Source organism: Myxine glutinosa, chromosome 1, assembly GCF_964187855.1.
Source record: "Myxine glutinosa chromosome 1, kmMyxGlut1.1, whole genome shotgun sequence".
Classification (NCBI taxonomy): Eukaryota; Metazoa; Chordata; class Myxini; order Myxiniformes; family Myxinidae; genus Myxine; species Myxine glutinosa.
Window position 1 is genome coordinate 21,933,283 of NC_136261.1, and position 15,817 is coordinate 21,949,099.

Below are 15,817 nucleotides of genomic sequence, written 5' to 3' on the forward strand. Positions count from 1 at the left end.
AGAGGTTTTGAGAAATTGAAAATTGACAAAATGTCATGTAGGAAATGTACTGTGATATTGCTCTAAAATATACATGTTCTTTTCATAATATATTTGTATTATTCTTATTCAACCCGGGCGAAGCCGGGTACCTCAGCTAGTATATATATATACTGAAACGCAAAAGAAACTTACCACCTTTGAAACCTTTAAATATCAACAATAACACTGCGTGTAGTAAATGTGTGAACTTATTTGTGGACAATAGTGTCCTCACTGTCAGACAAAACGGTCACGGATGGTCACTTGAACCTTCAATGGTCACTTCATAGCACAGCTGTTGAACAGCCGTTTTGACTGTCAGTGATTAGCCAAGGGGAACGGGATGATTTTAATGAGCTGCACGTGATGTCTTGATATTGGCTTTAAAAAGGCCAGTGCAAAATGGGCATTTCAATCAACATGCCACGATTGTCAAGGGATCAACGGCAGCGTGCCCTGGGCATGCTGCAAGGCGGACTGAGCTACCGTGAGGTGGCACGTTGCCTTGGCTGTTCACACCAGACGATATCGGCCCTGGTGGACAGAGACACCCTCCACAACTCTGCAGATGACAGACCTCGATCAGGGAGGCCAAGAGTCACCACTGCAAGGCAGGACAGGCAGATGGTCCGAAGTCACCTGCGGGATCGATTCCGTCCAGCATCCCGCACTGCGGCAGAAACTCCGGGGTGTGCAAACCCACGGATCTCCAATGATACTGCACGAAGACGACTGCATGACTATGGTCTGACTGCCAGAAGACCATACAGAGGCCCCGTGATGACCGCTGCCCATCGCCGCAACTGACAGAGATGGTGCCAGCAGCATCAGCAGTGGACCTTGGCGCAGTGGAACGAGGTCGCTTTCAGTGATGAGTCAAGGTTCTGTGTGGACAGTCCTGATGGGTGTGAGCGTGTCTGGAGAAGAACTGGCGAGCGATATGCCGATTGTTGCGTGCGTCATGCCAACAGGTGGGGTGGCCCAAGTGTGATGGTGTGGGCCGCCATATCAGGCCGGTATAGGACGCCACTGGTGGTTGTGGATGGGAATCTTAATGCCCAGCGTTATGTGGATAACATCCTGCGACCTCATCTGCTGCCATTCCTGCTAGACCACCCAGAACTGAGAACCTTTCAGCATGACAACGCTCGTCCCCATGCTGCTCGCTTTACCACTGCATTTCTCCAAGGCGAGAACATCAACACCATGCAGTGGCCTGCGCTCTCCCCTGACCTGAATCCCATAGAGCACCTGTGGGATGAGCTTGGAAGACGCGTAGTTGGCAGGGCCAGGAAACGGGCAGAGCTGCTTCAGACATTGAGGACTGAGTGGGACAGAATCCAGCAGCAATCCATCCAAAGACTGGTAGGCAGTATACGCCGACGATGCACTGCCTGTATCCAAAACAATGGTGGCCACACACGCTATTGAAAGGGGACTGACATTGCATGCTGTGCTGTTCTGTACTGTAGAACAAACTGATGAGATGGTGTATCTTGGTCAAAAACTTGACATGTCATCAATAAAATGCCAATGTTTCAATTAGCAATTGTTGGTTTGTTTTATTTTGAACTGTTACAATTTTATTACATTTCAAACAAGTGGTAAGTTGTATGGTCTTCTGGCAGTCAGACCATAGTCATGCAGTCGTCTTCGTGCAGTATCATTGGAGATCCGTGGGTTTGCACGCCCCGGAGTTTCTGCCGCAGTGCGGGATGCTGGACGGAATCGATCCCGCAGGTGACTTCGGACCATCTGCCTGTCCTGCCTTGCAGTGGTGACTCTTGGCCTCCCTGATCGAGGTCTGTCATCTGCAGAGTTGTGGAGGGTGTCTCTGTCCACCAGGGCCGATATCGTCTAGTGTGAACAGCCAAGGCGACGTGCGACCTCACGGTAGCTCAGTCCACCTTGCAGCATGCCCAGGGCACGCTGCCGTTGATCCCTTGAGAATCGTGGCATGTTGATTGAAATGCCCATTTTGCACTGGCCCTTTTAAACCCAATATCAAGACATCACGTGCAGCTCATTAAAACCATCCCGTACCCCTTGGCTAATCACTGACAGTCAAAACGGCTGTTCAACAGCTGTGCTATGAAGTGACCATTGAAGGTTCAAGTGACCATCCGTGACCGTTTTGTCTGGCAGTGAGGACACTATTGTCCACAAATAAGTTCACACATTTACTACACGCAGTGTTATTGTTGATATTTAAAGGTTTCAAAGGTGGTAAGTTTCTTTTGCGTTTCAGTATATATATATATATATACATAGTATACTGTGGTGCTATGCACACACAACTCGATTGCCAAAAAGATAGGCCACAACGCGTGGTACAAACAAAAGCACTATATTATAAGCTCGCACATCAGCACTGGGCGGGCTCGACCTTAGAGCCCGCATATATGTCCCGAGGCCACGCCTTGCCCGCGGGCTTGGCCGATCGGCCGAAGGGCAGGGCATGTATCTCAGTTCCACACCCGGACGCTCACGCCACCCACTGGTGCGCGGAATTATTGACCATTGTGCCCGGCACACGCGCCCCCCCCAGAATTCCCACGCACCTGAAGGGTGAGCTTGCAGGGAAGCCGGATGACCCGGCCGAAATGCCCCCTGGCGATGCGTGCAGGGCGGGGGGGGGGGGGGGTAGCGGGACGGCGGGGCTGGGGGGTGCCGGGGGTCTGACAGCCGGGGGGCGGCCTCGACGCGGAGGCAGAGCTGCTTGCGGGGGGTGGTCCAGATCGAGGTGGGCCGGCTTGAGGCGGCCCACGGAGATACGATCCGGGGCACCGCCGATGTCAACGGTGAAATGTTTGTCCCCGGTCTCCAGCACGCGGAAGGGCCCGTCATACAGGGGCCGCAGCGGTGCCCGGTGGGCGTCGTGCCGGACGAAAACGTACTCCGCCGTGCGAAGCTCCGGGGCGACGTGGGAGGACGGGCAACCGTGGTGTGCCGTCGGCACTGGGGCGAACCTCCTGGTGGTCTCCTGCAGGGTGGAGCGCTGTTGCGCCGCGGACCAAGGAGCCGTGGAGTCGGGGATAAATTCGCCCGGCACCCGCAGCGGTTGTCCAAAGACCAGCTCCGCCGAAGACGCGTGCAGGTCGTCCTTGGGCACCGTCCTGAGGCCCAGCAGGACCCAGGGGAGCCTGTCAGCCCAGCTGCCATCACGGAGGCTGGCCCGGAGCGCGGCCTTCATCGAGCGATGAAAGCGCTCGCATAGGCCGTTGGCCTGGGGGTGGTAGGCCGTGGTGCGGTGCAGTTTGACGCCGAGCCCTTGCGCCACCGCTCCCCAGAGATCCGAGGTGAACTGGGGGCCGCGGTTGGACGAGATGTCCGAGGGGGCACCGAACCGGGCAACCCACGTGGCGATGAAGGCTTGTGCGACGTCAGCCGCAGTCGTCGCCGCCAATGGCACGGCCTCCGGCCACCGGGTGGTGCGGTCCACCATGGTGAGGAGGTGGGTAAACCCCCGCGAGGGGGGCAGAGGTCCCACCAAGTCGACGTGGACGTGGTCGAACCGACACTCGGGCACTGTAAACGGGGCCAATGGGGCCTGGGTGTGGCGGTGGACCTTTGCGCGCTGGCACGCGAGGCACGTCCTGGCCCAGTCGCGGACGTTCTTCCTGAGGCCATGCCAGACGAACTTCGCCGCGACGAGCTTCTGGGAGGCCTTCGTGCCCGGGTGGGACAGGCCGTGGATGGCGTCGAAAACCGGGCGCTGCCATCCAGCGGGCACGATGGGGCGAGGCCGGCCGAGGGAGATGTCGCACAAAAGGGCCGTGCCCGTGACGTCGAACGGCACCTCGGTGACGCGGAGGCCCGTGACGGCGGTCTGCAAGGCCTGGATGTCGGGGTCGGCGGTCTGGTCCTCCGCCATCCGAGCAGAGTCGATCCCGAGGTGGACCGCATGTGCGACGGACCGGGAAAGGCAATCCGCCACAGGGGTTGTCTTTACCCGCGACATGACGAATATCCGTTGTGTACTCGGACACGGCAGAGATGTGACGTTGCTGCTGGGCCGACCATGGCTCTGCGACCTTGGCCATCGCAAACACAAGGGGCTTGTGGTCGACGAAAGCCGTGAACGGGCGGCCCTCGAGCAGATGGCGGAAGTGTCGGAACGCCAGGTGGAGCCCGAGCAGCTCGCGGTCGAAGGTGCTGTAGCGGCGTTCGTGCGGGTGAAGCTGCCGGCTAAAAAAACGCCAGCGGCTGCCAAGCACCACGCACCCACTGCTCGTGCACCGCGCCCACCGCGTTGTCCCACGCGTCGTTGGTGAGGGCAATTGGTGCATTGAGCGCCGGGTGCGCCAGCATGGTGGTGTTGGCCAAGGCCAGCTTTGCGCCTGCAAATGCCACGGCCATTGGCTCTGTCCCGGCGATGTCACCTTTGCCCGGCTTCCCCCGGAGGGCCTCATGCAGGGGGCGCAGGAGCTGTGCGACGCGGGGCACGAAGTGGTGGTAAAAATTCACCATGCCCAGGAATTCCTGGAGCCCCTTGATCGTGCGGGGGTGCGGGAAACTCCTGACGGCCTCCACCTTGGCCGGTAAAGGGATGGCCCCGTGCCTGGTGATGCGGTGCCCCAAGAAGTCGATGGCGGTGACGCCGAAACGGCACTTCGCGGGGTTGATGATCAGGCCATGCTGGCCCAGGCATTCGAAGAGCGTGCGGAGGTGGAGCAGGTGCTCCTCCCGGGACGCGCTCGCGACGAGGATGTCGTCCAGGTAGACGGGAATGAAAGGTAAATCGCGCAAGACGCTGTCCATGAGCCGCTGGAACGCCTGGGCCGCATTCTTTAACCCAAAATGCATCCGCAGGAACTCAAAGAGGCCGAGAGGGGTGATGACGGCCGTCTTTGGTCCATTGTCCGGTCATACGGGGACCTGGTGGTAGCCCCGGATGAGGTCCACCTTGGAGAACATGGTCGTGTTTGCCAACCGGGTGGAAAAGTCTTGAATATGCGGGACCGGGTAGCGGTCGGCGGTGGTGGCACCGTTGAGCCGGCCGTAGTCACCGCATGGCCGCCATCCGCCGCCGGGCTTGGGCACAATGTGCAGAGGAGAGGCCCATGCGCTGTTGGAGCGCCGTACGATGCCTAGCCGCTCTAGCGTGGCGAACTCCGCTTTCGCCATGGCGAGCTTCGTGGGGTCGAGGCGGCGCGCCCAGGTGTAGACCGGTGGGCCGACTGTGGGGATATGGTGCTCCACCCCGTGTTTGACGGCCACCGCTGAAAAGGTGGGCCGCGTGAGTGCCGGGAAACTGGTGAGGAGGCGGGTAAACTCGTCCGCTGCCGGAAGCGTACAGACTAACCTCGCCGGGACGGAACCACTCAGCAAGCTGCTTGGCAAGCCGCTCGGTGAGCCACTCAGCGAGCTGCTCAATGAGCCGCTCAGCGAACAAGCGAGCGAGCTGAAGGTTTCGGCCTGGACGAGACGTCGACGCTTAACGTCCACCAACAGCCCATGCCCACAAAGGAAGTCCGCCCCGAGCAGGGCCATTGGCACGCTGGCGGTGACGAATGACCATTGGAAGCGCTGCCCTCCGAACCACAGTGAGAGGCAACGCTTCCCGAATGTGTGGATGGGTGTTCCGTTGGCGGCAAGCAAAGCGGGGCCACGGCCCGCGGCTTGCTTGTCGGACGCGGAGGCAGGGAGGACGCTTGCCTGCGCTCCCGTGTCGCACAGAAAACGACGACCAGACGAGGGGTCTGTGATGAACAGGAGGCTGCCGGAATGGCCGACGCTCATGGCCGCAAGTGAGCGCCGGCCCGACCCATCAAAAGAACACGGCGGGCGGCACGTTCTAGCCTTGCGGCCGAACCTGGCGTGATAGTAGCACCAGGTTTGAGGCGGTGGCGGCCGCGTCGGCTGTGCCGGCGGCGGTGGTGGTGGTGGCGGCGGCAGTGGGCGGGGCGTGGCAGCGGCCACGAGGGAAGCAGGGGGCGCTGTCGCCTCCGCACCAGGATCCACTATGGCAGCACCGTACACCGACCGCGTGTCGCAGGCCGCGAAAAATTTGTCGGCCTCTCCGGCCAGGAGTTATTTTGGAACCGGCCTGCGCGAGGTGCACCTGTACAGGTAGCTGGCGGAGGAAAAGTGCTCGGAACAGGAAATCCGGGCGCTGGTCTCCGAGAAGGGACAGCATAAAATCCATCCGAACGGACGGTCGTGTGTCGCCGAGGGCGGGAAGTTCCAGGAGGCGGTCGGCGCGTTCGACCTCCGTGAGCCCGAACGTGGCGAGGAGGAGACGTTTGAGCACCGCGTACTTGTGGTCGTCCGGCGGGCGCCGAAGGATGGACACGACGCGGGCGGCAGTGCCAGGCCCGAGGGCGGCGACCACGTGGTAGTACCTGGTCTAGTCCGCCGTGATGCCCCGGAGTTGGAATTGAGCTTCGGCCTGCACAAACCAAACGTCGGCTTGCGCTTCCCAGAACTCTGGGAGTTTGACGGCGACGGCGTTGGTAGCCATGGCGCATTCGGGGGTCAGCAACGGCTGAACCAGTCGGGGTCACCAGTGTGGTGCTGTGCACACACAACTCGATTGCCAAAAAGGTAGGCCACAACGCATGGTACAAACGAAAGCACTTTATTATAAGCTCGCACATCAGCACTGGGCGGGCTCGACCTTCGAGCCCGTATATATGTCCCGAGGCCACGCCTTGCCCCCGGGCGTGGCCGATCGGCCAAAGGGTGGGGCATGTATCTCAGTTCCACGCCCGGACGCTCGTGCCACCCACTGGTGCGTGGAATTATTGACCATTGTGCCCGCCACAATACAGTATATATATAGTATACAGTATATATATAGTATGCAGTATATAGATATAGTATACAGTATACATATAATACAGACTTGGCATTTAATATGGAATTTTTTTTTTTCTTGACTTGGGTTTACTTTCTGAACTCAGTATATCAATCTGGTGAGTTTATTTTACCCTTCAGTGATGTCTTTGTTGAAAGAACCATGTCACTGATTGTCTTTCGCAGCAAGAAGTCAATAACAGGATTATATCACAGGTGGCGTGACAAAATGTACAGACAGGTACATTTGACGATTGGCTTCAAAATCGGATATATAAGGGTTGTTGCGTTCTGTATTAGTGGAAAACAACTGCTGCACGTCTACAAAGGTTATTGCCGCTTCCTCTAGAGATGGTCTGTCAACTTGACAATGCTGTTTGTCATGGAGTGGTGGTTTTACGAAATTCTGGCATGAAACAGCGTGCTATTGCTCGGCAGTATGGCATCACTCAAGGTCAAGTGTCAAAATCCTGAAACGAAATGCTCAGAGGGGTGTCCCTACTCCAATACCGAGGCCAGGACGTCCACGCAGAACCACAAGGAGAGATGATCGCCAGCTGCACCGGTTAGTCTGCAATGGCCGTACCAAGTCAGCTAATCGGCTTAGGGCTGAGTGGCAGCAACTGACAAATGTGCCTGTATCCAGAAGGCTCGTCAACCAATGACTGGTTCAAGCAGGCTATCGTCCCAGGCGTCCCCTGAGAAAGCCACGCCTGACCAGACAACACAGCCAGCGCCAATTGCAGTGGGCCAGAGAGCACCGTCAATGGCAGCCAGGACACTGGAATCATGTGACCTTCAGTGACGAGTCTAGATTTCTGGTTTATAGTCAAGATGGCCGCGTCTGAGTGCGCAGACAAGTGCATGAACCCTACAACAAAGATTGTATAGTGCCAAGAGTCCAAGCTGGAGGTGGTGGGGTGACCGTTTGGGCTGCTTTTCATGCAGGGGGCAAAACTGACCTGGTTGTTCTGAATGGAAGCCTGAACCAGTTCAAGTACAGGGTCATTCTGGAAGAAACATTGCTTCCATTAGCTCGTGCAGCCTTTCGAGGAAACTTTGTCTTCCAAGATGACAATGCATGGCCTCATCGTGCTCGCATGATCCAACACTTTCTTGCTGACAGTGGTGTAGAGCATATGGAGTGGCCTGCCATGTCCCTGGATATGAATCCGATAGAGAACTTGTGGGCAGAATTAACGCGTCAAATCGACAACTTGGACCAGCAGCCTACCTCTGTGCGTGAATTGCAGCAGGCTATTGTCACTGCATGGCAAGCGATTCCTGTCCAAACCTTGGCAAATCTCATGAACAGCATGCCTCGACGTGTACGTGCTCTCTTGAATGCCCGTGGGGGTTACACGAAGTACTGAACTGTAATTTTACTGTCCGTAATCCCAGTCATAATTTAGCTTTTGTTTTTGTTGAAAATATTTTTGGTTAATGTGCAAAATAAAGAGATACTTCTGGAAAACGTACAGAAGTTTAACACAGTACTGTCCGTGAATTGAGTTCGATATCAGTTTACATAACTTTCAAGGATCCATTTATTTGCTTCGAAATGTCAAATGTGGTTTTTGTTTCTTTTAAAGGTCACATTAACAAAATCTAGAATAATTTCAACATAATTCCAATGAACTTTTGGTTCTAAGTCATCTTGAAAAGTAAGTTCACCCCCACAAAAAAAAGATTCCATATTAAATGGCAAGTCTGTATATACACACATTTTCATCATTTGGGTTCTCCATGTTCTCTTGTTTGTTGAACATTTGATGGCAAAAGCTCAATTGGTAAATTGAGGGGTGAGGTGAGAGTTGAGAGCCAGTGAGAGTGGAGGGGAGGGTGAAGGAGAGAAAGGAGGGGATACAAACAGAATCGGCTTTCCCCCTAGCAACCACATACCCGCTCGTCTCCAAGTTGAACAAGCGTTACGCATAGGGCCCCCGTCGGTGAAGTGATGCGAGTTCACAAAGTGGAAGACGCAAAGCGGCCATCTTGGATTTTGACATGGCGACCCAATTATCAATAGCCTTCTTCCTTATGCCTAGATACACCCACACACCAGATTAGAAGTTGGTACTTCGCTTATTTTTCAAGATATTCTGCTCAAAAGGTTGACATACATGGCGGTGGCCATCTTGGATTTTGACGTGGCGACCCAATTTTCAAGAGCGTTCTTCCTTATGCGTAGATACACCCACACACCAGATTAGAAGTTGGTACTTCGCTTATTTTTCAAGATATTCAGCTCACAAAGTTCAGACATACATGGCGGCGGCCATCTTGGATTTTGACGTGGCGACCCAATTTTTAATAGCGTTCTTCCTTTTGCCTAGATACACCCACACACCAGATTAGAAGTTGGTACTTCGCTTATTTTTCAAGATATTCAGCTCACAAGGTTCAGACATACATGGCGGCGGCCATCTTGGATTTTGACATGACGACCCAATTTTCAACAGCGTTCTTCCTTTTGCCTAGATACACCCACACACCAGATTAGAAGTTGGTACTTCGCTTATTTTTCAAGATATCCCTCACAAGATTCAGACATACATGGCGTCAGACATACATGGCGGCGGCCATCTTGGATTTTGACGTGGGTTACACCCACACACCAAATTCGAATGCCGTCCTTCGCTTACGTATGCACGCACGCACTTACGCACGCACGGACACATGGACGGAGGGGAAAACCATAGTCCCCCTTTCGCTCCGCGGTGCGACGGGGGACAAAAAACTCACAGCCTCGTGCTTAATGCACTATGGTGGGGCTAATAATGGCTATTCATGATTACTATGACTTTGCACTTTCACATTTTGACTATATTTTTAACTGTTTTCTTCATATTCTCTTAAATGTTTGTTAAAAAATTGATGACAAAAGTTCAAATGGTAAAAAACTTATGGCCTGGACACAAACACGATTGCAAAACCCTGTCTTCCGCTGCACAGGGGGTCGGGCTAAACAACACAAGGTACAGTGGTGGCTTTTGGTGAGGACCCTCCTCTGGTATCCCAGAGGATGTAATTTCAAAACCCTATTCCAGCTGAAGGCAGCAGTTTTAAGCGTTTGGTTTCTCAGTTCGAGGAAGTTAAATTAGTTTCAGGGGAGCTGTTGAACTATTTATTGAATTGTTGTTAAAAACCCAATTGGCTCATTAACCTTTTGGGTGGATTAACTATTTAGGTGGATTAACTCATTAACCTGCCCCACCTGGTCTGGTCTGAATATGATACCAGTCCAATCATTGTGATCGAATCCTATTACCCTCGCCAGAGGAGAGGGTATCGACCGATCCGATAAGGACGATCGTGCCCCCTTCGCCGATAGGCGGAGCTCTTGCGTCCGCCATTACTGGGAGGTGTCCCGATCCAAACTGAACTCCAGCTGGCTGCGCCAGCACAACTATCATCGCGATCGTACATGAAAAGTGTCCGTGATAATTGTTCTCAAGTGTTTCTCTATACGTGTGGAGCGGTCGTGGACACCTGGCACCTGAAGGCACACGATACAAACCCCGTTTTCGGCGATATCGCTGGGCGCCTAAGGTGCATGGCCATGCCGCCCTGAAGGCACCTGGCACCTGGGGGTACCCCGTTTCCACTTCCACCTACACCAAACCTATTTTGTTAGCAACCGCGTACCCTATGCTACGCCATGCCGAGCCCCCTACCGCCTTAGCCCCGAGTTTTGCGACCACTACGATAATGACTCCTCTGACCGACCCGACTGGGTGCCCGTCCCTTCATCGACTCCTCCATACGGCCAGGTCTTGGCGGCCGTACCACAGCCGCCCCGCATGGATTCTTCCCTCAGAGTCCACCTCCGCCCGGGCAGGCCACCTTTGGCAACTACGGCTAGGCTCCGAGTGGCCACTACTGAGCCCCAAGTTCCTTGATCACTAGGGTCGCGACTCGTCTGGCAGACTCGACTGGGCCTCCGTCCCTTCGCGTGGGCCGCCTCACTGGCTCCTTATCGCTTCATCGACTCTTCCATACGGCCAGGTCACAGCAGATGTATCACTGCCGCCCTGCGTGGATTCTTCCCTCAGAGTCCACCTCCACGCAGGCCGCCACACCGGCTCCTCACCGGTCGTATAGCTCGGTGGACCGGTCGTATCGTCCACGATTCCATCTTCTCCGATGAATCTAACAAACAAATATATTTTGTATCGATATTCTTTCGGCAAAGTGAACTGAGACCGGTAACTGCATGTAATCTGAACGCTGGAGAGCAAGCCGAATGAAGCGGACGCCTCCAAACTATGGAGGCGTCTATCGAGGACGCCCGTCCATTGAACCCTCCGTCGGATCGGTATATTGCATTTGAGTCTGTTTGTTTGTCCGTTTGTTTGTTTGTTTGTCCGCACAGAATAAATATGATTTTCTCTGCAACTGTTGTTCCGATTGACACGAAATTTTCACCATAGGTGCATCTCCACCTGCAGAATTTTTTAATGACAATTATGACATCATGGGTCACGTGGTTCGGCCGCCATCTTGGAAAAATCGAAAAAAAATGCACCTCTATATCTCGGAAAGCGCTGAATAGAAAAAATGAAGACATAGCTCCTTGTAAAGTACTCCTCATGGGAAATAAAATATGTTAATAATGATGTCATAGGTCCCTCCATTATGATGTCATAATTCGACAAGTACAAAATCTTCATCCAATCAAGATGAAATTTATTGAGAATAATCTAGGAAAAAATTTTCGCCATGTCGGCATAAACTGGTGGACAAAAAATAATGATGATGACGTCATTGGCCACGTGGTTCGGCCGCCATATTTGTTTTAACACAAAAGCCTTAAAAAACACTGAAATACATCCTGGCGGGGGTTTGCAATCTTTGATTGCTCTTTTTCTTGTTCGTTATTTGTAGATGAGGCCACTAATTTGTAGATGAAGAACAAGGAGGGGAAAAAGGACTCTTCCCTTGTCACAGGAAGAAAATTCTGACATTTCGCCAACACTTACAACTTTTAAAAATGGCCTAAATGAATATTAAATTAATGAGCAATACCGTATCTAAAGTCTACCTTCCACTTTTATACATATACAGTACTGTATATCAGACAAACAGTTTCAAATGGAGCACCTCGCTACCATTAGAGCATTTAAATTGCATCAGATGTGGCAATAACTGTGAATTGTTGCTCCCAGCTTGCCGGCTCGATGACAGAAGACGCCATTTGCATTTTTGCCATCTCCGTCCTAACACTGTTTAGAATCCCGTGCGGGCACGGGCAACTTGCTAAAAAAAAATTCATCTTTCGGAAGACTTAGCCAGTGTCGGAATCAACCCGCTGACCTCACAGAATTAGTGGAAGCTCTAACCATCATTCCGCCGAGTCTAAGCTTCTGCCCATCCATCAGAAAACTCGCGTGCAACTTTCATTACTGCAGTGCCATCTTTGTCCAAATATCCTCATCCATGATACTTTGTTCTATAAAGTTGTCGAGAATATCCCTGTAATCTTTCAATTGAGCAATTAGGTAGATTCCTCTCCTGTCGGCTTAAAATGTCTGCAATATTCTGCCAAAGCAGATTTTGATAAAATGAATATCGTATCCAAAAGATGCTCAGGCCTTACAATTTGGCAGCTCTTATTCATCAATTTCTGTCCCGGAAAATCGGTTTCGACTGATGCTGAATCGGGAGGCTGAAACAATAAAAACAATAAAAAGAGGCTGAAACAGATGTCTGTTGCAGTCCAAACATCGGGATGCTTTTTATACCGACAACTTAACATTGACATCTTGACTAATTACCCTTCTCAATCTCATAATTATCTTTGTTCTACCTGATACCCAGCATCAGCAAAATGAACTGAGTGTCACAATCCACAATGGAATCCCTTCATAAGTGATACAGGGCACATGTCAGATATGTTTTGCACCCCCCCCCCCCCCGCCCCCACCCCCTCTATATTAAGAGGAATGGCCTTTCGTACTCGATAGCATTGCCCTGAACATCATTGGCATTTCACACATACAGACTAAAAGACAATTGATTGCTTTTTAATGATACAACTACTACAGGTCAGTTGAGACATCTTTTTTTCCCCCTTTCTTCTCATCATTACCCTTGATGTTTTTTTAATTCTCGCTAAACCTTCCCATCTGATCATTTGTCACCTTTTCTGTCTGCATCTACTTTGCTATTATGTTCCACATTTTGCCTCTTCAGAGCAAAGCGGTTCCAAGTCCAGAAACGGACGATGGAAAAGCAACAGGAACATTCTCCTGGGAACCGCTTATGCTTGGAAATAATAAGAGGTGATTCGGAGTCTTCAAAATTGCCTCGCTCCACTGCACATCCCTCCCCCAACCCTTCTCTCTCTCATGTCCTTAATTGCTCCTTGCCTGTGGTCCTCCTTTGACCAAATGAACCAAGGTAGGGGGACAGCTGAGGCCTGGCAGCGAAGAGAGCCTGCCCGGCCTAACAGCATGCCGTTGCTTCTGATCTCCACATCCGATGGCACATCTACAGGAAAAAGGGACAATGTAATATAACATCAAAAATCCACTCAACAAAAATGATCAACAAACATACACAGAATTGTTTTTTTAACAATTTGAAGTTTTCAAAGTAATTATGTTCCTTTCCTTTAAACTGATACAGGAAAGAAAATGTTTTGAGAGCTTTGTATGAAATCTAATAACTATTTTGGGCATGCTGTTATACAGTATACTGTCGGAAGTGGTTAGACTTACAGTTGACTGTAAGTCTGAGGCGACGAGTATCAGCTATGGTGACATCATTAGCAGCACTGCACTGATACTCTCCAGCTTGTGTCCGTGATACTCGCTCCAGAAACAAAAACTCCCCCTCAACTTCCTCCAACTGTGCTGTGATAGATAAAACAAAAATACAAGGATTTTGTTAAAATATAACGTTGTGGCAAGGACAGTGAATTTATATCCTCGAATGAATCTGGCGGTTCAAATCTGGCGGAGAGCATCTGGATTCTAAGCTTCTGGAAACTGCATTAAACTTCGATTGATAATCATGTTGATATTGCATGTGGAACTAGAGCAATGTGACTGCGTCAACAATATGCCTTCTCGTAGTCCCTGTCCATGACAACGGGTAGATGCCCTCGATTACTGTCCTAAAAATAAACAAGTTTGATTTAAATCCCTTTAGCTGTTCTCAAGAATCGCATTTTTAACCAGACATTTTACCAGTTTCACATCGATCGGTGAAGCAGTTTCGGAAAAGGGTTTTTTAAATATCGGTTTTCAAGCTAATATGGCTGCCAAACCATGTGACATGACATCAAAATTGTACACTCTGCATTTGTATGAGTAGGTGATCACGTTTGTGAAGTTTTGTGTTGCTCGGATAAGGTTCGTTTTTCTATCCAAGATGGCTGCCAAACCGCGTGACCTACGATGTAATAATTTTCAAACTATATGCCGCAATGTCGTTAGATGACATTTGTAAAGTTTCGCATCGATAGGGTAAGCGGTTTTTGAGATACAATTATTTATTATTTTCCTTCAATCCAATATGGCTGTCATATCATGTAACCGGTGATGTTTTCATGATCAACTTTTAATCGCCATGCCAAGTCGATGGCACACGGAAAGTTTTGAGTCGATCACTACCGCAGTTTGGGAGAAGATGTTTCGGGTTTTAGGGATAATCCAATATGGCTGCCAAACTATGTGACCGATGTCATAAGTGTAATATTTCAATACAAATGGGTCATAGATTATGTGCATGCAATTTCAGATTTTTAGGATAAGGTATTTCATTAAAACATTCATGGTTGGTATACCACTTCACCGATGATATAATTATCATGCATTTGTTCCCCATTAATGTGCCAAGTTTCATTTTTTTCCACATTCAGCGGTTTTCGAGAAATAATCTTTTAATTATTGCAACAGTAAAAGTTGTTTATCCCGTTGAATTGGTGGGTACGCTGCTCTGAAATGGTTGGTAATGAATAGTCTATTTCATGTCATTCATAGAAACAGTGCCCTCCATAAGTATTGGAACAATAAATGAATGAATGATTGTTTTAAGGCCATTTTCCCCGCTAGAGCGGGGGTTAGCCTTGCGGGGCCCATGACAATCATGGTTCCCTGTTTGAGGCAATGTTTTTATGGCTGGATGCCCTTCCTGGCGCCAACCCTTGGTCATGCTCTGACGATGCGCAGGGATATGGTGTACCTATTCTAAACCGGGGTACACACCGGGATCATTCAGCCCAGCAAGCTGGTACGCAATTTGCCGACCTCGGAAGGATGACAGGCTGAGTCAACCCCCCTGGTGTTAATTTAGCGATCGATCGGGATTCAAACCCAAGATCCTAGGATCCCAAGCCGGCACCCTAACCGCTAAGCCAACACCAGGCTCATACCAACCACTAAGCCAATACGCAACTCTAAGCGAACCGCCAAGCCACTCCATAAGTATTGGAACAGTGAAGTTAAATTTGTTATTATTGCTATATACTCAAGAAATTGGGATTTGAGATCAAAATATGAATATGAGGCAAGAGTTCAGAAGGTCAACTTTTATTTCTTGGTATTTCTATGTATACATATTTTACCATTGTAAAACAATAGCACTTTTTTATGCTCAGTCCCTCCCCCTCTACCCCCTCCCCCCCCCCCCCCCCCCCCACTTTAGATAAACATAAGTATTGGAACAAAAAACTGGAAGGTGTTTCTTGTTGCCCTCCACTCTGTGGTTATTGTTGCATTGATCGTTCACACATAAAAGCTGTCAAAGTCTAGTCTTGGTTTTAGCCTTTGCTTTTGCCTTGGGAGTCTGTTGGCAAAAACCAACATGGACACCAGAGAAACATTAAATGAAAGAAAAGGAAACAATTTGGAAGCTGAAAGAAGAGAAAAATTAAAATAGAACCAAATCACAAAAACTGGGCATAGCAAATACAACAATTTGGAATATCTTGAAAAAGAAAGAAACCATGAGTGCACCTAGCAATAGACAATGACCAGGTCGACCAAGGAAA

The 15,817-nt window shown here is 50.7% G+C and overlaps 1 protein-coding gene across 5 annotated transcripts in view; it reads right to left on the reverse strand.

Annotated features, from left to right (window-relative positions):
* LOC137413445 (limbic system-associated membrane protein) overlaps positions 1–15,817 on the reverse strand; it is a 323,855-nt gene that overhangs the window by 145,048 nt on the left and 162,990 nt on the right. For all 5 annotated transcript variants that reach the window (XM_078767254.1, XM_078767341.1, XM_078767299.1 and 2 more), the window contains exons 6-7: positions 13,542–13,676; positions 13,191–13,311 (exon numbers count right to left, since the gene is read on the reverse strand). In XM_078767254.1, the coding sequence (XP_078623380.1) occupies positions 13,191–13,311; positions 13,542–13,676 (256 nt within the window). The remainder of the gene's footprint in view (positions 1–13,190; positions 13,312–13,541; positions 13,677–15,817) is intronic.